At 37.8% G+C, this 27,199-nt stretch overlaps 2 protein-coding genes across 2 annotated transcripts; one reads left to right on the top strand and one right to left on the bottom strand.

Moving 5' to 3' along the window:
* The first annotated feature begins 3,325 nt into the window (after positions 1–3,325).
* Positions 3,326–5,182, top strand: kcnmb2a (potassium large conductance calcium-activated channel, subfamily M, beta member 2a). Its single transcript, XM_067363936.1, has 4 exons — positions 3,326–3,372; positions 3,522–3,692; positions 3,836–4,031; positions 4,898–5,182. The coding sequence occupies exons 1-4, from the start codon at positions 3,326–3,328 to the stop codon at positions 5,180–5,182; spliced, it is 699 nt and encodes a 232-aa protein (XP_067220037.1).
* A 2,715-nt stretch (positions 5,183–7,897) lies between these two features.
* On the bottom strand, positions 7,898–26,215 carry kcnmb3 (potassium calcium-activated channel subfamily M regulatory beta subunit 3). Its single transcript, XM_067363701.1, has 4 exons — positions 26,133–26,215; positions 23,514–23,726; positions 18,860–19,039; positions 7,898–8,297 (listed from the first exon to the last, which is right to left on the bottom strand). The coding sequence occupies exons 1-4, from the start codon at positions 26,213–26,215 to the stop codon at positions 7,898–7,900; spliced, it is 876 nt and encodes a 291-aa protein (XP_067219802.1).
* Between the last annotated feature and the right edge of the window lie 984 nt (positions 26,216–27,199).

Genomic DNA, 27,199 nt, shown 5'->3' with positions numbered 1-27,199 from the left:
CATCGTCTTAGGAAATGAAGTGTTCTTCTATGGTTCATTAAAAAAAAATGTGTCGGCTGCACATCCATGATGCGAATCTCCCATTCCACCACATCCCATAGGTGCTCTATTGGATTGAGATCTGGTGATTTATTTGAGTATAGTGAACTCATTGTCATGTTCAAGAAACCAGCTTGAGGTGATTTGAGCTTTGTGACATGGTGCGTTATCCTGCTGGAAGTAGCCATCAGAAGATGGGTACACTGTGATCATAAGTGGGTTGAACATGGTCAGCAACAATACTCATGTAGGATGTGATGTTTAAACGATACTCAATTGGTACTTCTATATAGTACGTCTATACTACTACCAAGAAAATATCCCCCACACCATTACACCACCACCAGCAGCCTGAACCGTTGATACAAGGCAGAATGGTTTCATTTTGTTTACACCAAATTCTGATCCTACCATCTGAATGTCGCAGCTAAAATCGAGACTCATTGGACCAGGCAACATTTTTCCAATCTTCTATGAGCCCGTGTGAATTGAAGCCTCAGTTTCCTGTTCTAAGCTAACAGGAGTGTCACTCGGTGTGGCCTTCTGCTGCTGTAATCCATGTGTATGGCGGGCAGGACGAGGCCAAGCCGTGAGAGCGGGTTGGTGCGAGTGTTAATGAGTGTCACCTGCATGCCACACCAGTCTCGTATCTCTCACGGAGGAGTTCTGAAGGATTAAAGGAGGAGCGATGACAGAGAAGGACGAGAGAGGACCAGGCTTGGATTTTATGTTATGTTTTGTTTATGTGTGTACGGCAGTCGTCCGTGACGGGCTGCTGCTTTTATTTTCATTTTGTGTTTGTTTATTTTAAATGATTAAAGTTATTGTTGAACATTGGCCGGTCCCCACCTCCTTTTTCCCTGAACTACTAACCTCCTTACATTGGTGCCAAAACCAGAGAGAAAGGAGGAAGAAGCTGTTAAGAGCTTGGGAATCCACAGTGCCATCAAGCATGGCTAATCAGAGTCTGCCGCCATGGACGTTCGAGGCGTTGGGCTGGAGTGAGTTGGTGGCAAAATGGACTAACTCGCTGCCAGCTGTCTGTGTTGTGGAGGCATGGCTACTGTCCGTGAGGGAGCACCGCCGTTTGCTGAGGCTGGAGCCTGCTGCTGTCCACCATGATGAGGAGGAGCAGGGAACGGGGGACTCCTGCTGGCTGCCCGAACCTGGAGGTCTTTCACTGCATGAAAGACCCACAACCTGCAGATCAATGTGCTGCTATCCTCTCCAATACTGTAGGAAATTAAATTAAATCAAATGTGTATGATTTTACCTGTGACAAGATGATTGACAGGGCAGTTTAAACTGTGACAGGATGCATGTAACTAAGCAACAGAGTGGTCTGTTAAAGGTTCATGAATCCCCAGAACAGAAGGGTTCATGACCCTTTAAAGACGCAATTATGGCGAAGTATGTCCTAAAGCTTGCCTATTCTGCTACACACTCAAAAGGATGTACTTTTTCTTCACAAAAACTGTACATACCTTTAGGGCATAGTATAAGTAGGAAAATCAGGGACACATCACATGTCTACATGCCTAAGTGCTATGAGTTGCTGCCATGTGATTGGCTGATTAGATATTTGCATTAATGAGCAGTTGAACAGGTGTACCAAATGTGTAGGCTATCAAATAAAGTGGCCAGAGTGTAGGGCAGGGATGGGCAACTCCGGTCCTGGAGGGCCACTGCCCAGCAGAGTTTAGCTCCAACCCTAATCAAACACACCTGAACCAGCTAATCAAGGTCTTTAGGATTAGTAGAAAGTTATAGGCAAGTGAGTTTTTATCAGGGATGGAGATAAACTCCAGGACCGGAGTTGCCCATCCCTGGTGTAGGGTATATGCTGTATGAATGATGGCTTTGATTTGAAAACAGTATTAAACTTAGCATACTTTACAGACTTTATCCCTCAGTTTCACAGACAATGCTTAAGATAGTCCCAGACTAAAATGCATGTTTTAACTGAAAGCAACTTGTACTGACATATCTTAAAATATGTCAGTGCCATTGTTTTGTCTCAAGATGCACACCAGTAATGATTTTTTTTTTTTATAGGGTATGTTTATAAAAGCTATAAACACCCTAATTGAAATAAGGCCTAATCCTGGCTTAGCCTAAGCCCTGTCTGTCTGTCTGTCTTTCCTGCAGGGCTATATTCACTGAACAAAATTATAAATGCAACACTTTTGTTTTGTTTTTGCCTCCATTTGTCATGAGCTGAACTCAAAGATCTAAGACTTTTTCTATGTACACAAAAGGCCTATTTCTCTCAAATATTGTTCTCAAATCTGTCTAAATCTGTGTTAGTGAGCACTTCTCCTTTACCGAGATAATCCATCCACCTCACAGGTGTGGCATATCAAGATGCTGATTAGACAGCATGATTATTGCACAGGTATTTTGTTCAGTGTATTATATAATATATAAGTACAGTCTCTGAATAATAATCTATATACTATTTTAGTGTAGATTAATGAATTTCATTATTTTAATGAGGGATGCAATGTTTCTGATAATTTGATAAAATGTTTATGGGCAATGTGTTATTTAAGACAGTACTTTTAATGAATTTCTTAGAATTTCAGTCCATTTTAAATACATGTAGATTCAAATATAAACCTGCATCCTGTCAATTTACTTCCATTCTTGAATTTAAAAGGCTGGATATGATATATAATGGATGCTCAGCCTCTGGGTAGGTTTAAATTTTCCTTAAGTCAGTGCTGAAGGGGATCTAGAAAATATCTATACAAAGCATTTTGTTTTCAAACTAAATTTAGATTTTAATGGACGTAGACTAACTGAAACAAACAAAACACTTAATATTGCAAAGGCTCAGTCTTTCCCTAAGATCCTCAAGCTCTCTTAAGGCCATCAGATTTATGCAGAAACTGCACTTACGGAGTTATGGACCATCTTTTTTTGCTGATTTATGCATCACTGAAGTGCTCTGTCAGTGAATAGTTAACATATTCTTTACATAGTAAAAGCAGTGAATTGTAAAATCAATACTTCTAGTTTCTGTACACATAATATGTCAAACTATATGGTCAGATAGTGTTATAACAGAACTATGGCATAAATGGAAATTTTATAAGCTCAAGTCATTTTCAAGATGGATATTTTTAGATTTGTAATATACAAATAGGCTTGTGTCATAAGAGCAGTGACAGGTTTTCAGTGTGACAGAATGTAAAATGTTTGTGGGAATTATCCAATGATTTCTCTGTTTTGATTTTCCAGAACTCAAAGGTCTTCCAGATCTCACTGACAGGTTTCAGGCAAGATGTTCTTTGTGAAGGAAGTCAAGACAACACAAGTCACTCAGCAAAGGTGTACATTTGCTCTACCTGCATTATGTACAATTAATTTATTGGATGATTGTTATTCACATCATCATGTGTGGTCAAACAGCACCCAGGACTGGAACAATAAGTTTTGTAAATTATAAACTATTTCACAGTTTGGACTTCTTTTCCTAGGGTAATTTATAAGAGATTATGGGGTTATGAGCTAAAGGACAAAAAAAGGACAGAAACAGCGCTGAAGGCTGGGGAGGACAGGGCCATTCTGCTGGGTTTGGGCATGGTGTTCAGCTCAGTCATGATGTACTTTGTGATCTGTATCACCATGGTGCGCGCATATGCAGACAGGTAGTGTTACATCATGACTTCATGAATAACATTTAGCCCTGAAAATCCACAATGTTCAGTCTATATTGGAACCTCCATTTTTTTTGTGTGACTTTTTAGAGTTATCTTTCTTTTAAAAGTTTTCTTTCTGTTGTAAAATGCAGTGTATTGACAGATGAGACCACCTGTATTGTACTTAACTCCACTCTAACAAAGGATATCAGTTGTTCATACAACTGTGGCTCCGACTGCTGGCGAAGCTCTAAGTACCCCTGTCTACAGGTCTACGTCAGCCTGAACGCCACCGGCCGTATTGGGCTGCTCTTTCACAATGAGGAGATGCTGGATGTCAGTTCAGAGGTGAATATTTCAACAGACGTTTCTCCTAAACAAAGTTTAAATTAAGGTCAAATGGCAATTTTTCAAAAGTGAAAGAATTCATTCATTTTGCATGTTAGGTTTGCTGACACTGGATTGGCTGGCATGCCTTTGGAGGGCGGGGTTGTACAGAGAGTGTTTGGCTGCATCTGAAATCGCATACTCTCTTGAGCAGGTAGTTATTTTAATGTGAATAAGTAATTAATTCATGGCCGCTAAAAAAATTATGTTCTATGAATGTGTTGTATGAATGTAATCCGGACACACTACATTCGCCATGCTGTCATTATCATGTGACCTACCAACGTCAGTTGCGTCACTTCACTGCCATTCATAAATCCTCTCCGATGGCCTCAGGGGATGGTAAAGTGTTCACCGAATTCACACTTCAGTATCTCTTTTACTTTTTATGACCGTGAATTCGGACATACTTATTTTCACATAGGCCTACTGTTTTTTGCCTACTATGGGGAAGTATGCGATTTTGGATGCAGCCACTGATATTACAAAATGGTGGAAGTCAGCAAAATAGATGAACTAAATCTTTAAATGAAGATTTGAGCAACCTCTTGGAAATACAATTTTCATGATTTGATAGTAGGAAGTGGGAAATTTGAACAAACAAACAAAACAAAATCAGGAAGTTTGAGGGGGAAACTTTTTATCAATTTAATGTATTTCTGAATAAATATCTCACTGACTAGAAATGTTTGAACTGTAGTGAGATATATATCCAAATATCCAAAATTGCACATTTAAAGTCAATGAAAAATATTATGAATAAATAACAACTTGTGTCTTTGTTTTCACTATATGTTTAAAGTACATTTTATTTCATTTTTCCACAGTGTTTTTATGTGCCAAAATGCCAGAAGGACCACAGCGTCCTCCGTGTTATGGTCCAGAATATTTCAGAACATCTGAAGACGCACCAGCAGGTAACATGTTACCACGACTCCAGCGAGCATCAGGCCAGTATCCTTCTGAACCGTCTGCATGGCAGCAGCGCAGTTTTCCACTCTCTCTTCTGGCCCTCCTGCATGTTATCTGGAGGAACCCTCATCATACTCATGGTCAAGCTCACTCAATACCTTTCCATACTGTGTGAACAAATTGGCAAAGCACCAAAGTGAAAGGGGCACAGTGATTGACAGACTTAATGAAGTGAATGGAGGAGCTTTCATTTCTCCTTAATTTTTTATTATTATTATTATTATATATATTCTTTTTGGCCTTCTGTTGTTATAGAAATTGTGACTAGAAATTGATATGTTAGTCTTCCATGACTAAGCTATATTGTAATGTAGGTGTAGACGTTAGTAAAACACAAGTGGAGGTGACATATTTCCTGTTCGAGAGTGGAGCTCCACTTGTCCATGGTCTGCAGCCAGACCCTTCTCTATGGATCTACTAAACTTGACATGCATGTAGACTGTACGATTATGACACCTATAGAGTGCCCCAGGGATGACGTGTTTTTGTAGGCCAACCCAGAAGTTAGCGGCGCACGGGTTCCCTCAGTTGAAAGCCTATGCATTTTTCCCATAGACTTTTGGAAAATCGCAGAAAATAAGCTCTGTGTTTAACAAAGGGTTATGACACTTACACGTTTTGTCTATCAAAATAATCTTTACAAGTTAACACAACATTTATAGATTTTGAAGCCTAAATAAAGTCGTCAGATATAAAAAGCTAACAGTAGGCTATAAATGGACTACAGCACACCATGGTCGCGGATCAACGTCACCACCACCAAGCTTCCTCAAACTGTATTTAAAAACATGCTCGCTGATTATGATCTGTGCTGTTATGAATACTTTTCCACTTTTTCATGAGAAATGCTGTCCAAATTTCCCGTTTTTAATGATGACGTCTAAAGTCCCCGCCAAAGGAAGTAGTCCCTTTTAGCAACTTGTTAGCAACCGCCGATTTTCAAGACACAGTAAAAGTTCAAAAATCACAAGTGGGTTATAACTGGTGTGTTTTATGTCATAGATCAAAACGTGAAAATATTTAGAGGCTTTGTTAACCACAGACCTTATTCCAGGCGATTTAGCAAAAACCCATTCAAAAAACCCATAGACTTTACGGCATTGGAACCGGAAGTCCTAAAATGCTAACTCGCTTCCGCGTTTTGTTAAATCACACTTTGACAGTTGTAGTTTTTATGTGTGCTGAAAATAAAAAGGAAGCGGCAAAAGAAGGGAAAAGAGCTTGAGGTAAGCGGTTTTAAGTTAATTTCATGTCACATTTTTATTGGCTGGTCAGTAGACGTAGGTCGTAGCAGCAGACACACTGTGCGATGATCACGCTGAATTTCTGACACTGTCAGAAAATGACCGTAGGCTATCTTCGGCCGTCTTTAAACCTCTCTCACTGTACGACACTGGCCCACCGATTAAAAGCCACGATCACAGAAATCGCCACGATTGCTTCACGATGGTAGTCTTTTGTCTGGGAAAGCCAAAAATCATGCAGTGTATCCCGGGCTTTAGTTTCCTTGGTTCTTAATTATCCCACACCTGTTTCTGTTCTGTTGATTACCCTCTCAGTGTATTTAAGTCATGTGCTCTTTCTGTTCAGTGTTTGGTCTCGTTTGCATTTCATGTGGTTGAGTTATTCCATTCTCCTTCATTTTCCTAGTGGTATCTTGATTAAAGATTATTTGTTTGTACACTATTTGTTGTGTGCTCATTACTACAGCCACATACTGTGACAAATGCAACTTTTACAATAATATGAGCAGTTTATTAAAAATTGTTTCATACAAGCTTTCTTAAATTCAACTTGAAACTGCACAATCACAAACCATTTATTTGCAATGTGATGCATTTCTGAGTGAGACAAAATTTTCAACAACAAAAAAATGTAGGGTGGGACTTGATTTGATACATTTTTGACATAAGATTTGATTGGATCTTGAAAAGTGGGCGTTTCATACAAGAAATGAGCCCGAACTGAATGCAAGCTTGCAGCTGACTGTGGAGGAGGAATCTGTGATGGCACCCTTGTGATATCTTGTGGTATCCCAAAGCTGAAGCTTCATTTTCAAATCTTCCATTATATACTAATATTTCTACATCCTAAGAAAAATCTGTAAAAAGGGCCCAATGTAATGTGTTAATATGAAGAAATTTTCTTTGTTGATTTTTAGCTGGTATTTGACCTGTACTTTGAATTACTCATGGTTTTTGGGTTGAAGGAAATGTGCCTTAACTTATGGAAGCTTGTTTCCACCACAGAATTTAAAAAATATAAAAGGTAATTGTAACTTTTTATCTCACAATTCTGACTTTTTTCCTCATAATTGTGAGTTTATGTTTCACTATTTGGACTTTATAATTGGCAAGATTTTAGAAAGACTGAATTACCTTTAACAGTAGCATAAAATATTACCTAAATAGATGTTTGATAATTGGTAGTAGTTTTTTAAGAAAAGTAAATGTGTGGGGCACAAAGCTCACCGAAATTACCCAACTACTTTACTGCATCTACAATTTCTAGTTGTAATAGCCTAAGTGGTTAATAGCCTATTTGGTTATAATGAACAATCACAATATATATATATATATATATATATATATATATATATATATACAGCTATGGAAAAAATTAAGAGACCACTCCAAGTTCAGAAATCAATGTTAAGTGGTCTCTTAATTTTTTCCATAACTGTATATATATATATATATATATATATATATATATATATATATATATATATATAATATATAAAAGGCTTTGGCCATATTTAGGGTATAAGGCACTAATGTTAATTTCATAAGACACTGAATGAAGTCATTTTAAACAACTAACTTGCCCATTATAGTAGAGACACATACTATTTTCTAGGTAACTTGGTCATGCTGCTCCATGTTGCCCCCAGGCCTGCATTTTAAGAAACGGTAGATCCTTCCCTCCGTCAGTTTACTCTGCTTGCCTAGTAACTCCTCTCTACTGATCTCAGTACAGAGGGACGCAAGATGCTGGTTGAGTTTCACCAGACCCACCAGGAAGATCCCACCAAACAACACAAGGCTGGGCCACAGCAGGTAATAGAAGGCCATTTGAATGGTGTATTTCCTCCTCAAGATGGCGTCATCTGGGTATGTAGCACTGAGATAGCATGTCATGTTTTCCCCTTGCACACTTAACACATGTTTGATGTTACTGGCCTCAGTCTCTTGTTCTGTCTTGTTTTGTTGGCATTTCGGAATGTAGAAACACTGAGGGAAAGATTGTGACAAACTGAAATAGATATTTCAGACATTTACACTACATGGTCACTCACTTTTGGATGGAAATGTAAACTATGTAACAACATTTAATTTACAACAAATAAAACATTTTTTTTATCCATAACTTGGAACAATATATGGTAAAACTTTATAATAAATGCATGCTATGAATTATTAGTAAAGCATTTGTAAATAGTTAATTCAGCATTTATAAAGCATCAATAGATATTACTAAGCAGTTTATAAATACAGCTATAAATCCTTTATTCTTATGATATAGGCATAATGTGTTTAATAATTGTATTTCCATACTTTATTAATGATCAATTTAGAATTTATAAATTAAGTATAACATTAAATCAGTTAATTAGGAGTTGGTTCATAGTGGTTCATAAGATCATTTAGAAAGTGAATGATTAATAAACTATTTAAATGTAACTATAACTATATGTCTAAATAATATGGTTAACTGGTTTGTAAATAGTATAATACCTAATTAAGAAATGATAAATCGATCATTAATAAAGAAAACAATTATTATAAACATTATAGATATGCTTATAAATCAGGAATATCGCATTTCTGTATTTATAAACTGCTTATTAGTCAATTAATGCTTTATTAATGATGAATTGACTATTTGCTAATGCTTAACTAATGATTCATATCATGCAGTTGTAGGGAAAACACCCTAGGAAGTAAAATTAGCTCAAATGAAATATTTAGGGAATTATAAAGAGTTGTTTAGATTACGACCGAGCAACTGATTCGTCCAGCGTTCATTTGCTCGAGCCGTAATAAGCTCTTGTAACGGATATAAATATCCAACAATCGTGAAAACACTGATTAGAGCACGGTAACTTGATCACAGTTTAAGACATTAAATCATAAAGCACATAATACAAGACACTTTCCTTTTAAAATCTACAAGAGATTTTATTTATTCTAACACAAACTAATCTAACACAAAGGCACGCACATACACACACACACATTCATACGCGTTGCAGTAAGAAGGAAATGAGAGAGAAAGAGTTTTGAAAGAGAGAGAGAGAGAGAGAGAGAGAGAGAGAGAGAGAGAGAGAGATCTGATTAACAGAATTCCTATCAATGCATTTCAAAGACCAGAACGAACCATGAATCATTCATTTAAATACACCAGTTCAGTTTTCATCTGGAGGTACTTGCTTGCGTTGACTAAGGTGAATTTCCCTCGTCGTGCAGAGAGGGGTTTCCCAAGTCGACGATTGGTCCAGATCAGGTCCGTGTGGAACAATGAAGGAAGTCTCTTTGTCGCTGGAGTTGAAGCGGCAAAAGTCGTTGGTTGAACTTTGCGGCGAAACTTAGGACACAAGACTTTCAGCGGTAAAGGAGAATTAAGTAAAGAAAAGAAAAAGTGAGTGAAGGTTGGATGGCTTGAATGAGCGGCTTGTCTGTTCTTCTTGTCACTCCATTGTTCTTGGTACTTGTCTTGGCTTCTCTTACCAGAACAGGACCAACTCCTTTCTCGTTTACCAACCAACTTCTCCCCCTCACTATCTTGCAATATGATCATTTAAACTTAGTTGTTTGTCACACCTCTGAGGAGTCCTGGCCAATCAGACATTGTCCTGTTTCAAGAGGGCCTTCCTCTGACCCCAATAAAACATAAGTGTTACATCCTGTTTCTGCTTCAGCAGAGAGTGCCATTTTAACATAATTTCTATTAAATGGAATACGATACATTTTAAACAGATTTCATTCAAGCCATGATTTAAGAAAGATGAAAAGAAATAGATCAAGTCCAAATAAGGCATACTTTCAGTCATTCAGTCAAGAGTTAACACATTTAAATGAATTGTGAGTGTTTCTAAAGCCTAACTGTTTACAGGTAGTACTTGTGGACACATAATGCAAAATGTATGTAGTTAAAAGATGTTTGATAAGTCCGTTAAAATTGTTGGAACAATTTTGAAGCAGATTTATTTGTTCAACAGTCTCTTTGGCTCTCCTGTGAAGTAAGGAAACAAAAGGGGTCTGGATTGTCTCTCTGTCTTCTTGGGTGACCCTTTGGTATGTCGCTTCTGCTATCAGGAAGCATGTGTCGTAAAAGTAATCAGCCTGGCTTTATCTGCAGACGGTTCGGAGCCGGAACCTCAATTCTGAATTAGAATTATGTTTTGAAAGAATCATCTAAATGATTCATTTGTCTGGTTCGTCCACAGTTCTTACATATCCCCCCTTGGTTCGGCGATGTGTTGAGATGAAGACATCGGCGAACACTGTAGAAAAATGGACACGAAGCAGACACACACAAAGCAACAACAAAACAACACCTCCATGATTGACCACTATACTGGTGCAGGGCATTAGATTATCTGAGTACTGATGGATTAAGTTCAATTTTGGGAGTGTTATTCTACATTGTGTGATTAAATTGTTAGTTTCCATCTCTTCTAACTTATTCTAGGTTGTCTGGTGACATCATTTGTGGTAAAAATGATGTGACCCATCATGGAGCTCTCTCGGGCTCACATTCGAATTTTCAAATGGCTTTCAGACCTTAGGCGTGGTGCGTCAATCCTAATGTCATGACCTTGACCCTTATGGGGCAGACAGGTATTTTACCTTATAAAGAAGAAGGGAAAGAGAGGAGGAGGAAAACAAAACAAAATAAAACACTTAAGTGTTTCCTGGTATGGCTAACACTACTGCGTGCATCTAAGATGTCATGTACCAGCTTAATGAAAGGTGTTCTACTTGTTGGGCAGATGGTTGCATGTTTCTTATGGTGAATGTAGCTAAGTCGATGTTGAGCTAGGTTCTGACACTAATATCTGTCTGTAGGAAGAGCATGTTGGTGAGTATGTTAATGTAGTGTAGTGTAAAATGTAATGTAGTGCAGTGTAGGTATGGTCAGATCTGGTTCAGTCTGTCTTGCTCCCCCCTTTTCTTGAAGGGCTTAGATGAAGATTGGCTCTTTGCATCTTGGACTTGGGATGAGAGATCATCCCTAATTTGATGGGAGTCAGTCCAGTGAGGCAGGAAGTTCTTTGGCAGAAGGTAGGAGGAAGTTTGACATGGCTGTGTTGAGCTGTGGTGCAAAACTTTGTCTCCTACGTTGCATTCCTTTTGTAATGCCTTCTGGTTGTGACAGACTGTCTGACCTTCTGTGCTTACTGTTGTTACTGTTGCACAAGCATGGTTCTTGAGATGGGAACTCGTTGGGTTTATTGGTGGGTGATGAGTAACCAGAACTGTGTTCTCTGGTACTATTGAGTTTCCAGCGGTGTTTGGCTGCAAGAGACCGCTTCGTTCTGTGCTGTTGTAGAACAGATGGCAGTCATCTCCATTTGGAAGGTGGATCAGGTGATCACTGACCTTCCGTTCCGTCTCTAGTCATAACGAGGGTGACTGATCCTTGTGATCGTCGCTGTTTATGTTGTTTGCAAAGAACGCTGTAATTTGCCTCATCAGTTGTTCCATGTCTTCTGAGGTGGAACTGTCTTGTTCTTGGGCGTTCTTGTTCTCAGTGCTTTGTTTAACTGAGTGATGCAGAGGTGGGTTCCGCCGTCGCTTACCCACAGTGGATGCATTTGAATGTGTTGGTTGGTGGACTTTGGCTGTCCAGTTTGGATCCCAGATGTTTCTTTCTGGTGGGTTTCTTGAGAAGTGTGGCTGGTCCCATGGCATTTTCCAGCTGTCGGTGTGGAAGCTGTCAGTGGCATGGGGATCACGTTCTCCGTGTCCTTTATGACAGGCTGTGGCATTGTCATGCCACTGGCTGTCTTGCAGTGCACGGCTTGAGTCTTGGCTGCCGGAGTTTGAAATTGTGGCTGTTTTCAAACCTTTCTTTGAGTTCATCTTCTGTTTGATGTAGGCCTTGTGTGTCAAGTCACGTAGCTGTTGGATTGACATTGTGCTTGGGCAGGCCATTACGCCAAGATGGTGACTTAGTCCAGGGTGCAGGTTTCTCAGGAAGAGGGTTTTGAAGTTCACATCCTCTTCAAGTTCAGGTTCGTGATGTGCACCTAAGTAGGCTTGTCGGAAACGGTTGTAGTAAGCTTGGGGAGTCTCTTGTCGACCTTGTTTGGTTTCCAAGGCGACTAATAGTCCATGTTCAGACTCTGGGCCTGTAAATTCTTTGATCAGTGACTCACATAATAGCTGGTAGTTGTGCTTAACGTGAACAGGTTGTCGATCTAAGAAGCTTCGTACCTCTGGGCTGGATGTGGACCTGAGGAGATACAACCTGTCTCTGTCAGTCACATTGGGTCTCACCTCTAGGTAGAAGTCAATATCTCGGAGGTAAGTCTGGATGTTGTGGTTCTCCATGGAGTTTGGGTTGAACTGTGTGATGTTCTTAGCCAGCTTGTTAAGGTCTTTAAGGGTCATCTTGTGTGCAAATTTGGGGTCTGCATGGATGAGCTCTCTTTGGTTGACAGGGAAGAAATCTGTAGTGAAGGCCGGTGATGTTGTGGGTTGTGGCCACTCACTTCTTCCGTTGCATGGCAGTTCTTGGATGGGGGACTCTGTTGTGCTCAGCTGTGGTGATGCTGAGGGAGGCCCCTCCCTTCTTGACTCTAGTTTCTGGGTGTGAACATGTTTAAGTTCATTTCTGACCATGTAGAGCTTGCCGTTGGCATCGTCTAATTGTTGGTTTAGATGGTCCATTTCAGTGCTGTACCATTTCAAATGGTCTTCCAGAGCATTGATTTTAAAGTTCTTATCTTTAATGTCAGAATTGGCATTTTCTAGTTGGTTTACCAGGTGACATTGGACAGTCTTTAATTCTTGCTTGTCACGTTCCGCAACTGCAAGGGCTTCTTGGAGCTTGTCAACTTGTTCCTTTGTTTCTTGCTCCACAAGTTTGTCTTGAGCATCCACCTTGTGCTGGTCTGCGCAGCGCTGGATGTGCATCAGCTCTCTCAGGAACTCAGTGGTCTGACGTTTGAAGTCGTCTTGGACTTTCACTTCCAGCTTGTCTATGCGGCTCTGGGCACGTGTCAGCTCCTCCTGTAGGTGGGTGATGTGCTTGTCGCTTAGTTTCAGCTGGGCTGTGAAGGCAATGCTTAGAGAATTGGTTATCTTGCCTAGTTCAGTGTGGTCTTGGTTCTGGCTTGAATCATGCGTCGGGAATCTTCTCAGAATTATGATTATTATTAAAAATAATAACAGTTCAATTGTCTTTGGCATGAGGCAGTTTGTAATGCCGCTGAGCCAGGCGTCCACATCTTGGGCAGTGGGGTTTTCCGTCTGCGACATGTTGGCACGCTGGGGAGAAGAGACTGACACAGATCTGTGTGGGGTGCAAGCCTATATGTGGTGGAACAGCTAAGTGTCGTTCAGTGAATGTACACCAATCGTGAAGTGTGATGGCTACGTGTTGGTCTCAGAGTGTAGACAGGTATGCTAGTGAGGAGAAGGCTTTGTAACTCAACTCAGTAAGAGAGAGAAAAGTTAAAACAAATTTCAATAGATGAAATTTTTCTATAAATATTTTCTATTAATGAAAAACTGTTTTCAACTCGTGATGTGAGGACTTTGTCACTCAACTGAGAAAGGGAAAAGAGAGAAAATGTTAAAACAAATTGTAAGTTTTTTTTTTCAATTTAGAGAAATATTTATTTCAAATAAATATTTTCTATTAATGAAAGCTGTTTCTAAAGCAAAAGAAAAGAAAATATATATATTATTGTTTATGTTCGCAAGGACAATAATACAATAATAATGCTGATACCTCTTTTCTTAGTTTGACAGGATTGACACCACACACCTTCAGTTGAACTGCTTACCAGGGATGCTGTGAAGGCAACGGTTGCTCAACACTTGTCTCTGTTAAATGTTCTTGGAGGAAATGTCAAAATTTAAATTGCGTTTACAAATGCAGGGAGTATGGAGAACACAAAAGGGTTTGATTAAAATCAAAAACCTAATGAATTGTTTCTTTGGAAAGATTGTGTTTTTCTTTCTTTAGAATTGATTGATGGTTCGTCCAAGCTTGATCCCTACAAATCTGAAGAATAAGATGGAAGAAAGGAGGATAGAACAGGAAAGACGTGAGGAAAAGGGAAGGGGGAGGAGACCAGATCCACAAATGGCTCTGAAGCCTTTGTCTAATTACGAGTATAGAATTGGTAGTTGATGAACAACTAAACACATGAGAATAACATTTTTAGTAAAGAGAGGGTTGTCTCTGATTGATTTGAAACTCGTAAGATATCAATGTCTCCTATTGAGGCTCAGGTGTGTCGTTCCTAAGCTAGAATACGAAGAGGAAAGGAAAACGGTAAGAAAGAGAAAACAAATGACAATAATGGGATGAGATAAGAAAAAAGGGAATTAAACAAAGAGGTAAATGAATAAATAAAGTAGAGTGGCTAAGTGTATAACCAAGAAAAGGAAAAGAAAGATATAACGCAATAAAATAATGAACAAATGTGAGTCAAAATTAGGAAAACTTTGGTGGAATAAGTTTGCTTAAACTTTTAAAGTTCAAGGCTTATTCATACCTGAAGTATAGATCTAAAATATAATTTTAGTTATGAAATTAGAAATAATGGAAATTTGGAAATGTAGAAATCATTTAAAATTACTTTCTAGAAAAATAGGGTTTCAATTTAAATTTAATTAGTTTTATTAAATTCAAATTTGACAATTAAAATTGTAAGCCAGTATTTCTTTTCAAGTCAAATGCAGGTAAAACGATTAATAATTGTAAACCAATATTTTTCTTTTCAAGTAAAATATAGGTAAAGTAATAAGTGAGAAAGTAAAGGGGAAAATAAGAAGGAAAGACCAACAAGTGTACATAAAATTTAAGTGTTTTAGGTGGTTAAATCACTTTATAGTTGCTCACACAGACACTGCTTTCTCACAATGATGTTAACTAGCTTAGCTTCGAGGCTAAAGGCTTTAGCATATGAACTTCAATGTAAACAACTGCAGAGGTTAGCTTAGCAACACCGTGCGGTTTGTTTACAATGACGTTTTTCCGGAAGTGTTGGTTAAGACTTCCGTGCCACGACTGTAACTATGGCGACCAAACAAAATGATAGTGGCGAACATGTGAATTACATCAAATACATGTAACTGTACAAATGAAAGACACATGCACGTACAATCAAGCGTTACGTGAAATGTCGGCGCGTTTCAACTCTATAAATAAGAGACACCACTCGTAGCTGTTTTACGACGTGGGGCTTAGACTTAAAGTGATAGCTTTCTGCTGTAATAGATGGAAAAATCGCGACCTCGGCGGGTCTCTATTTGCACGCAAAATATAACAGTTTCAAATCACTTAAATTGCGCTCGGACACACGTGTTACACGAGCTCAAACAAGCAAGCGTATAGCGTTTAGCAAAAAGGGAGAATATAGCAGATTGAGTACAGTGGAACACGCACTATAATCAGTTTAGCTATAAATATAAAACAAGCAAGCGTATAGCGTTACTGTTTTACAAAGGGGAAAATAGCAGATTGAGTACAGTGGAACACGCACTATAACCAGTTTAGCTATAAATATAAAACAAGCAAGCGTATAGCGTTACTGTTTTACAAAGGGGAAAATAGCAGATTGAGTACAGTGGAACACGCACTATAATCAGTTTAGCTATAAATATAAAACAAGCAAGCGTATAGCGTTATTGTTTTACAAAGGGGAAAATAGCAGATTGAGTACAGTGGAACACGCACTATAATCAGTTTAGCTATAAATATAAAACAAGCAAGCGTATAGCGTTACTGTTTTACAAAGGGAGAATATAGCAGATTGAGTACAGTGGAACACGCACTGACACTTTAGCTATAAATATATAGTTTTAGAAACAGATCGAGGAACACGCTCGATCTTGCCGTTCTGTGAGGAGAGTATTCGTCCTGCACAGACTATTTTAACTAAATGCAGTTTAGTTTCAATTCAGCTCTCTGACACACAATAACGTTATTATAGCTATTTGAATGACGCTGGAACACGCAGACATCAGGATAGCTATAAACAAGGCATTCTAGAATTTAAGGAACACGCTTAGTTCTTACCTTATAGTATGTGTTATATAGATCTAAATTTACTGCAGACTGGAGTTTAGAGACAAGACAGCAGACTGGGGTTACAGCTCTCACTCATTCAAGCACTCGTTCAAACGGACCGCGCCGTGCGCGCTGCATACGTCACTCAAACACTGAGGGGTTTAATAATTTGCGTTGATAAAAAGAAAAATGACTTGATATGTGCTCCAAATTTAGATTAAACTGCCCGCATTCTCCACCATTACTGTAGGGAAAACACCCTAGGAAGTAAAATTAGCTCAAATGAAATATTTAGGGAATTATAAAGAGTTGTTTAGATTACGACCGAGCAACTGATTCGTCCAGCGTTCATTTGCTCGAGCCGTAATAAGCTCTTGTAACGGATATAAATATCCAACAATCGTGAAAACACTGATTAGAGCACGGTAACTTGATCACAGTTTAAGACATTAAATCATAAAGCACATAATACAAGACACTTTCCTTTTAAAATCTACAAGAGATTTTATTTATTCTAACACAAACTAATCTAACACAAAGGCACGCACATACACACACACACATTCATACGCGTTGCAGTAAGAAGGAAATGAGAGAGAAAGAGTTTTGAAAGAGAGAGAGAGAGAGAGAGAGAGAGAGAGAGAGAGAGAGATCTGATTAACAGAATTCCTATCAATGCATTTCAAAGACCAGAACGAACCATGAATCATTCATTTAAATACACCAGTTCAGTTTTCATCTGGAGGTACTTGCTTGCGTTGACTAAGGTGAATTTCCCTCGTCGTGCAGAGAGGGGTTTCCCAAGTCGACGATTGGTCCAGATCAGGTCCGTGTGGAACAATGAAGGAAGTCTCTTTGTCGCTGGAGTTGAAGCGGCAAAAGTCGTTGGTTGAACTTTGCGGCGAAACTTAGGACACAAGACTTTCAGCGGTAAAGGAGAATTAAGTAAAGAAAAGAAAAGTGAGTGAAGGTTGGATGGCTTGAATGAGCGGCTTGTCTGTTCTTCTTGTCACTCCATTGTTCTTGGTACTTGTCTTGGCTTCTCTTACCAGAACAGGACCAACTCCTTTCTCGTTTACCAACCAACTTCTCCCCCTCACTATCTTGCAATATGATCATTTAAACTTAGTTGTTTGTCACACCTCTGAGGAGTCCTGGCCAATCAGACATTGTCCTGTTTCAAGAGGGCCTTCCTCTGACCCCAATAAAACATAAGTGTTACATCCTGTTTCTGCTTCAGCAGAGAGTGCCATTTTAACATAATTTCTATTAAATGGAATACGATACATTTTAAACAGATTTCATTCAAGCCATGATTTAAGAAAGATGAAAAGAAATAGATCAAGTCCAAATAAGGCATACTTTCAGTCATTCAGTCAAGAGTTAACACATTTAAATGAATTGTGAGTGTTTCTAAAGCCTAACTGTTTACAGGTAGTACTTGTGGACACATAATGCAAAATGTATGTAGTTAAAAGATGTTTGATAAGTCCGTTAAAATTGTTGGAACAATTTTGAAGCAGATTTATTTGTTCAACAGTCTCTTTGGCTCTCCTGTGAAGTAAGGAAACAAAAGGGGTCTGGATTGTCTCTCTGTCTTCTTGGGTGACCCTTTGGTATGTCGCTTCTGCTATCAGGAAGCATGTGTCGTAAAAGTAATCAGCCTGGCTTTATCTGCAGACGGTTCGGAGCCGGAACCTCAATTCTGAATTAGAATTATGTTTTGAAAGAATCATCTAAATGATTCATTTGTCTGGTTCGTCCACAGTTCTTACACAGTTATTATAAAGTATTACCCAGTATATATTATTTTAAAATAATTGATATATTTATAATCATTTTAAGTTTGAAATTCTTACCACTCCTTTATTTTTCTCCATAATTCCCTGTTCAAAAAAAGTAATAAAAGAATAATTTTAAAAGAATAGAACAATATATTGTAAAATACTGTTCAGTATTTTGTACAGTATTTTAAAGTCTGTAGAGTTAACATAAAAACATAATTTTATGAAATACACTTATGTATTACTTCATCAATCACAATGAAACAGACATTTTTATAAAACAATTTTAAATGTTGTTATCTTATTAATAATAATAGATTGTTAGATAAAAATAGAAAATTATGATTTAGATTGTTCAATATTTCAATCAATCAAAAATTTGATAAAACAAAAGTTACTAAATTGATAAATAATAATAATTATTATTTTTATCATCATCTTCATCATCATCATGTATTTATTGTAACCTTGAATAAAATAAGAAGATATAGGTTTAATGTAGGTTATAATGTAATTTAAAAAAAAAAGTTCAAATGAAAATGCCCAAAAACCCAAACAAACAAACAAAAAAGTTAAGTAATTTTAGCTTTGGGTGAGGAACAGGCTGAAATATAAGTTATTGTGAAATTTCATCTCATTACTGAATGCCAGTTGCTGTGTCATCATTTCAGTATGCTTACAGTCCAGTCTTAGTCCATAAAACCAGAGGAATGAAAATAATATAGAATTTGGAATGACAGGATGATTAAATCCGCCATTTAATCAAATAACACTCACAACTGTACCTTTGGCCTGGATTTCACAAAATCTTCATCGTAGTAAAGTTGAAGTGTTTTTTCAGGGGACGAGATGTTTACCAAAACATGCAGGCATTTAAAGCTGACGATGCCACGGCAGTCCATCACTTCATCCAGCAAATCAATGTGGACTAATGAGCAGTTGGCAAAATTGTTCCAGTCGCTGTTGCAAAGACAAACATGAATTATTAAGTGAATGTTTACAATGTAAAAATATATTAATGTTACATAGGTGCTGTAAAAAAAAAAAAAAAAAAAAAAAGATTGTAAAAACCTGTTAATTGGTTAACATTAAGTTCCCTTATACAGGGGAGAAACTGTAATAGGTCTAACCTTGCATTCAACATTAACACTGTTAAATATACATTTTTATAAACTAACATCTTATAATTTACAATGAAAAGTCGTAAACTGAAATTCCCAGAATTCCCTGTGTGACACTTCACATTTGATGTTTATTTATTTTAATAATTATGTATCTTCTTATTGTTTTGTTCTCAATACATTAGGGTTTTATGTTGCATCATGTTGTTAAATTAATGTTTGCATTATTTTAGTTTCGTATGTTACCATGATAGTGTTTTGTATTTGTGTTTATGACATTGTGCACCTTCTATACATTAGTATTTACCTCAGCTTGTGGTAAAGCTGTTTGTGATGAACTTTGATTCATCATGTCCTTCTCTTTATCATCTGTGTTGTTATGGAGGATGTCAGTATATATTTTAAAGACAAAACTAATTTTCGTAGCAGTGTGGCCCTGCTAATTCAGCAGAAAACAATTTGCTGCTTTAAAATTAAGTGGAACTTCAACACGGCAGCATGGAATTGATGCTATGGGGAACACTTTCAGTCACCAGTGTCTGAATAAGTGTACCAAACATGGCAATTTTATTGGCTAATGACAGTTTATAACATCATGAACGGAGTGCCCGTGAGTATAAGAGGGCACCTGCAAATTACGTCATCAGCTTTTATGTCTTCAGGATCTGTTTTGTTTATCTGTTTTTGGCAGTGTGTTCCTCCATGTGAGTGTTTTCTTACACCCGGTGACTTACACAAGCTCGGTGTGATCTGTCTTTACCCACATGTGTAAAGTGTATGTGGCAACGGGTCAGGCTGGTGGTGCTTTACACACCATGGCAGTGCTATAAGCATACAATTCTGATCTGCTTAAGGACTTGGACCAGGGACAGTGTTTGTATCCTGAGGTGGTCGCGGAACCGCGCTGTACTACAGATCTAGAAGCTTGGATTGAGTTATTTCCCTCAATACTATAGGGGCCTTTAAATAAAACACAGCTCCCCTGCATTCTAAGGGTTGATGCAAGGTGAATGAAATTGGAGTTGTTATGATTCACTGTCTCCTTTACTTACTCCCTTAAGGGGCTCGTACACCGGACACAAAGCTCAGTGCCGCTCAGTGGGAACCTAGGTGATGATAGTTTTTGGACACACTATAATATGCCCTGATTTCCCCCTTTATGACTAATGAAGGGAAATAGGCTTCCCCTAGAAGGAAGAGCAAGGTGAACAGAACTGGGGCAATTCATAACTCATAAGTTTCATTTATCATCCTCTCACATCTATCATTGTGTTTTGAAATAGGGGTATCACTCTCCTTTGGATAAGTACTCTGCTAATTGCTAGCTATAACAGGCTTTGAGTAGAGTGCTTTTATGCTAGAAGGGGCATGAACTGCCCCTGTGGCTCCTTTTGGGGTTAAAGCCAATAGAATTACTGGGCACATTGCATTATGCTTTCATTTCTCACCATAAAAGTAGGGATATAGGCTTCCCCTCCAGGAGCCTGACTTGCTCTTTGTGATGCTGCATAGGTATCCCTTAGAGTGGGGTGAATGCAACCATGTTTCGTTACCTTGTTTCCCAATTATTTTTGGGTCGTGAAGCAGAGATATCACTCCCCTTTGGATGGGTGTTCGATCATGGTGATAGTACTAATGAGTAGAGGAAGTTCTCTTCTGGTCATTCCTCCCCATTATTTGTCACGGTGTATAGGTAGAATGCCTTTTAAGGCAGGGTTAAGCTGTTGTCCCTCAGTTAAACTGGGGTCTTAAAGTAGAACCTAAGCTCCCCTGCAGTTCCCTGGGGCTTTAGAGTTTGGGAGACAGGAGTGGCGGGCACACTGTACTATGCCCTGCTCTCATTCTCCCTCCTTTCCTGAGCAGAAGTAAGGATTAAGCTCCCCCTTGAAATGGCAGCAATAGTGGAGTTTGTAACCTGAAGAGGTAATTTCTAAGGTTTTAGCAATTCTGTTCTTAAGAAAGACTTCCTCTGTTTTGCTTATATCCTTCTCCAATGGTTGGAGCTTGAATTAGGGATATTGCATACAAGGCCTCTTGCCAAAAGAGAGACACAAGGCACTAGTGGTACCGGATCTTAAGTAGAGTACCTTTACTCAAGGCAGGGTATGAGCTGCTCTCACCCAGACACACTGGGGCTTTTAAGCAGGGCCTAGCTCCCCTGCGGCTTCCTTGGGGTCTAGAGTCAAGGTAATGAAAATTATTGGGCACACTGCTTATGTCTTGCTTTCATTTCCCTAGTTCCTGACTATGAATAAGGATTAGGCTCCCTCTTGGAGGGACATGCTCCCTTTCTTGAACTGCTCTCAGGATACCCTTTAGGGTGGAGAAAAATGAATGGAATTGTTATAGGTTTTTCACAAAATTACTCAGTTCCATTTATTCCCTCCACAAGTACAGGAAGCTGGGTATTGTGCAAAGTCTCCGGTTGACCTATGCTTGGTCTCCCTTCTTGGCAGCACTCTAATCAGATGAAGTTTCCAAGTGGGTCCAGGAGAAGGCTTTGCAAATAGGGTTGAACACTCTTCCATATGGCTTTAGGGTAAATAAGTAGAGCTTAAGCTCCCCTGCAGATTACCTAGTGGTTGAGATGGCGAGAGTTTTTACTATATGTCTCTCCCATATCTGTATCTTTTTAGATGGAGTGAGGGATATATTCTCCCCCTTGGAAGTAGTGGTAGATTGAAGGTCATAGTTGAGTTGTTCCCTTTGGTAAGCTACTCCCTGAGGGCTTTGTCAAATCATTGACATAGCATTTTACTAGAGCTTTTGGGTCACTTAGGGTTTTTACCTGCCCTACTAGAGCTCTTGGGTCACTGAGGGTTTTTACCTGCCCTACAAAGGAGGGAGGAAGGATGTAAAGGCTGGGACTTCCATTTCAATAGAGGATAGAAGCTGAGATTCCTTCTCTTGCTAAGTAGAGAATTTGAGCTTAGGAGTGGCTGCACTTAGCAGTCTATGAATTGCAACTTGCACCCTCAGGGTTGACACGTTTCGACTCCAGCTAGGTGATCGGTAGAGTCAATATATTCTATGGCCACTACTCTTTGCATGTCCAGAGCCTAGTAAGGCAGGAACCCATAACTTCAAACAATGGAAAAGACACCATTTACTCAACCTCATGTTGTTTCAAACCTGTATAACTTACTTTCTTCTGGGTAAGAAACATGGAGTCCAAACAATTTAGAGCCCACTTGAGTTTCATTGTATATGGAGTTAAAAAACAGCTGAGATTCCTTCTCTTGCTAAGTAGAGAATTTGAGCTTAGGAGTGGCTGCACTTAGCAGTCTATGAATTGCAACTTGCACCCTCAGGGTTGACACGTTTCGACTCCAGCTAGGTGATCGGTAGAGTCAATATATTCTACGGCCACTACTGTTTGCATATCCAGAGCCTAGTAAGGCAGGAACCCCCTCAGCATGGCGGGGTGGGTATTGGATCCCCATAGCGTCAAGTCCATGACACCGCATCAAAAGTTCCACTTCGAAAGGGAACGTCTGGGTAACGTATGTAACTCTGGTTCCCTAAGAAGGGGAACAAGATGTGGCGTCTTATACTCATGGGCAAGCCGCTCATGACATCATAGACTGCTGCCAGCCAATAAAATTGGCATGTTTGGTAGGGCTACCCTCAACTAAAGTTATTTCTAGTTGACTAGTAGTTGTTTAAGCCATTATTCGACTAATCGCATTGTAACCCAGATGTTTTTTTTTTGGTACTTTATTTATAAAATTTATTTAGTATTTTTTCCAAAATCTTTTACTTTAGAACACAACAGAATCAGTTAAGAACATGCTTGAGGTGAAGTATGATATCTAATGTGTGCAGGGAAAACAAAAACAACAACAACAACAACAACAACAGGGTAAATATGACTGATATTTCCAGTCACACTATAATTGTTAAATTATAAAAATAGTGTGAAAAGGTATTGTGTGTATATAGGATACACAAAATGCTAATTGTGAAAATAGCCCTAGCAAGACAAAAGACATTTTTCCACAAAAATATTTAAAATAAAATTTTTGTTACCGAATGCTATCACACACAATAGGCCTACATTATTTGAGATGTGTTGGAAAGATGCTTTTTATTTATTTATTTATTTTTTTTAAGAAAGACACTGGAGGACTTTCTAGGCAGCTTACTAGGTTTTGACACAAATGATTTTATATTTATTTAAAGTAATCATATTTCATGGTAGTGATTATTAGCAAATGATGTTTTAATCACAAAGTTCATCAAGATGAAAATTACAACATGAATACTTTTCTAATAAGGCATACAAGCAGTCTGCCTAAAGACCTAGTACTAACCTATGGAGACATGGTTTCACCATTACAATTCCAACCAGAAAGTACATGAGGATGGAGAAGGTCATCATGGTGAAGCCCAAGAGGATGGCTCTGTCTTCTCCCACACTGGACTCTGGGATTTGAGCTCTGGCTTTCTCATTGCATTTCTGCTCCCTATCTTTCCTCCAGTTTCCTCCAGTTTCATGTAATTGGCCTTGCTGGTGGAAGACATCCCTAAGAAACAGTTAAAGGAGTAATTCACCCAGAAATTATGTACTCAACTTCATGTCATACCAAACCTATATGCAGTTTTTTTTTCCATGGAATACAAAAGGAGAATTTAAGGAAACTTCAGAATTTCATGAATTTCCTCAACTGTAAGTCTCCCTAAAAATAACAAAGAAAATAACAGCATATGGATTTTGAATGATGTGTTCCATTTCCATTTTTGGGAACTATTCATTTAAATCATTTTATGCAGATTTACTGTAAGGGCCTTAGTAGTGAAATTACAAACTGCTCAAAAGACCATAACTTCAAACAATGGAAAAGACACCATTTACTCAACCTCATGTTGTTTCAAACCTGTGTAACTTACTTTCTTCTGGGTAAGAAACGTGGAGTCCAAACAATTTAGAGCCCACTTGAGTTTCATTGTATATGGAGTTAAAAAACACTGTCATTTTTCAAAAAAAAAAAATGTTTTGTGTTCCACTGAAGAAAGTCACCCTTGTGAAAAAGAAGTGCACATTTAAAAAAAACAAAAAAAAACAACAACTTTAAAATAAAAAGGCTACAGTACTTAAGTCAAGTCAACTTTGTTTATATAGTGCTTTTTACAATGTCGATTGTGTCAAAGCAGTATTACAGATAACAGGCAAATAATTTTGTCTGCAAAGCAGCTCTAGAAGAAAATGGTGTCATTGTCCAGCTTAAATAAGTTCAGTATTGATTAATTCCTTTGTAAAAATCAATAGTTATTAATTTAGTTAAATCATATACATTGGCTCTGGAGAAACCTACTGTAATTTGTAAGAGATGGGAATCTGTGAAGTTACACGTGGAGTGGTTCGTGACTGGAATTTATGTTTCAATGGCAACACTATCAATGCCAAAATTAATCTGCAGCAGTCAAGTGGTACAGGTCAGTGCTCTTCAAGTTGTTTATGTTCGTTATTATTGTAATGTTATGTGCTTTGAGACATGAGGTACTTTAACACTGTCTCTCATGATACTTTTGTTTGCTCCCTGCTGTACGCGTTCATGTGTTTTGGAGGAGGCATGGTTTTGGAGATGCTCTGATGGGAGGGTGGGATCTTATGCTTTCAAAGTTTGCTATTGTTAGCCTCTTCAAAAATTACCATACCTTTAAGTTACTTATGCTGAATGTCATGTTTTACAACACTTAATTGCATGCTATTTAGAATGAAATTGGCATGTATTATAATTTAAATTTATTTTAAATGCAATTAGTTTAACATAGGAGTGCTTTTGACCCACTTAAGTAGGACTTAACTTAAACTAAAATATAATTTAATGTCATTTCTATTGAAACTTTTATGTAATTTATTTGTAATTGTAACATATTCATAATTGCACATTTGTAATATTTTGCTATTTAGTATATTTAAAACACATTAACTTTAAATATTATATTAAAAACACACTACAGTAAAAATTATAATCAGGTTTTTTGCTTTAGTATGTTAGTCAACACATGAAAATAAGTGCACTTAAAGCACAAACGAATAATAAAACAATAATTTAAAATGTACTTTAAAGTAAAACTTATAATTTGACATCTTTACAAGTACCTTTTTTGAAAAGTGTACTTTAGAAACAGTCATGAAAGTTGCGTTTTATTTAATTAATATCTGCAAGTACAGTTTAAAAAAAAAAAAAATATATATATATATATATATACTTAAAGATTTAAAGTACACTACAATTGCACATTCAATAAAATTAAGCACACTTCTTTTTTACAAGAGCATAAGTGTTCAAAACTGCCATGAACTGCTGTAAGGAGTGCACAACAAAGGATATCACTAATTAAGTCTTTAATTAGCCAATAAATCAAACCAACACGCAGGAGATAACAGGAACAATAGTCATTCAAACACAACCACGTTATCATTGACCAATACTGGATAAATAAACTGAACAAACTGAGGGCTTAAATAGATAATTAATGTAACCAGAAACATGTGCATAAATAAAAAAAAACAAAACAAAAAAAAACAAAACAAAACATGGAGACAAACTAAGGGAACACAGGCAAACAGAAACAGAATGAGTGAAAATGAAACCAAAACAGAACAAACACATTACAGCAACAACATTAGAGTGTGTAATTATGACAGAATTTCATTTTGAGTGAACTATCTCTTTAAGCTTTTCGTGTGTTTCTACTTAATTTAATATAATGTTCAATACAAAACAGTAGTGGAGACAAAAAATAGTTGAAGGTTTATTTATACTATGTTATAACAACATTTCTAACTCAAGGACTTGTTGCTTCTATTGTTATATTAGGAAGAACTTAATGCAAAATACTTTTGTATCTCATACTTGTGTCACAACTAGACAATCTGTACTAAAACAGAATACGGACGCAGTGGATCTGATCTCCATACGTACCGCATGTGTCGTCGTCGCGCGCCCTGCAGGGTGATGTTAACAGGTACACTGAAAGACCCCCGAGGGGAATGATTCAGCATCATTTCTATCTTACTAAGTAACCCTTAACTAGGTTACAGCACTAAATTAACACAACACTGACCCCACATCGACAAGGTCAATGTACTATACATCTGGACACAGAACCACTATGCTACATAGCCGGCAGTTATGTAGTGCAATAGAGTGCACTTAAGTGATTGTTTTCTTCTCACCCAGATGAGATCAGCGGAATATCTTTTCTCTGCCTGAACAGGGATGCCACAAAGGGTTTCTATGGGAACACCTACAGCTAAACCATAATTATGTCCAATGGGATTGTAAGCACACCTGACAGTCTGTTTTTTCTATTTTTACATATGACCTGGACAAAACTATGAAGTAAATGAACAAACCTAAAACAACTCCATATAATTTTGACCCTGTCTGCAGAAAACCAAGTATCTATGTTTACTTTACTGAAACACAGATTCTAAAATGGTGTAAGTTCCAAATGATGTCTTACCTCAAAACATGTGTTCTTCTGTGCATGATATAGCTTTATGTAGCTATTAAAACTAGACTCTGATAAAACTGACACCAAATGACAAACTCACAACTTTTAGCTTCATGAGCACAACAGTGTATCAATAATTAATGATTTTTTATCCAAAATAACATTAATTATTAATGAACAACTTACTGTATATAAAAAAGTATTCAGATTGTCAGAACAATATTGCGCACCATCTGCTGAATATTTGTTTCTTAAATAAAATATATTTTTAGATATTTTTTTGAGATGACCTGAGAAACTGACCATTTTTTGTGCTGTCAGGGGTCCAACACAGGGGGATCAACGTATTTACTGCAGAGCTGCTTTATAGCTGAACTGAACTCATTTCATAACTGATAAACTATTGAACTGAGGGGAGGGACACAGATTCAATTGCAAGTATAACACCAAAGTTTATTTTAGGGGACCGTTTACATGACACCATTTTCAACAAAAAATGGAAAATTCAAACTTTGAAATTGGGATTCAATGT

This window comes from Chanodichthys erythropterus, chromosome 16 (genome assembly GCF_024489055.1).
Source record: "Chanodichthys erythropterus isolate Z2021 chromosome 16, ASM2448905v1, whole genome shotgun sequence".
In the NCBI taxonomy this organism is placed as follows: Eukaryota; Metazoa; Chordata; class Actinopteri; order Cypriniformes; family Xenocyprididae; genus Chanodichthys; species Chanodichthys erythropterus.
This window is presented reverse-complemented; position numbering and strand designations above follow the sequence as displayed.

Excerpts from the sequence above, each read along its gene's own strand:
- kcnmb2a (XM_067363936.1), top strand. The coding sequence starts at position 3,326 with ATGTTCTTTGTGAAGGAAGTCAAGACAACACAAGTCACTCAGCAAAG. Across the intron at positions 3,373-3,521 it reads ACACAAGTCACTCAGCAAAG|GGTAATTTATAAGAGATTAT; the intron begins GTGTACATTTGC and ends TTCTTTTCCTAG. Across the intron at positions 3,693-3,835 it reads GTGCGCGCATATGCAGACAG|TGTATTGACAGATGAGACCA; the intron begins GTAGTGTTACAT and ends TGTAAAATGCAG.
- kcnmb3 (XM_067363701.1), bottom strand. The coding sequence starts at position 26,215 with ATGATGCTGAATCATTCCCCTCGGGGGTCTTTCAGTGTACCTGTTAAC. Across the intron at positions 23,727-26,132 it reads GCGCGACGACGACACATGCG|GGATGTCTTCCACCAGCAAG; the intron begins GTACGTATGGAG and ends ACTGTTTCTTAG. Across the intron at positions 8,298-18,859 it reads AAATCCAGGCCAAAGGTACA|TTTGTCACAATCTTTCCCTC; the intron begins GTTGTGAGTGTT and ends TATCTATTTCAG.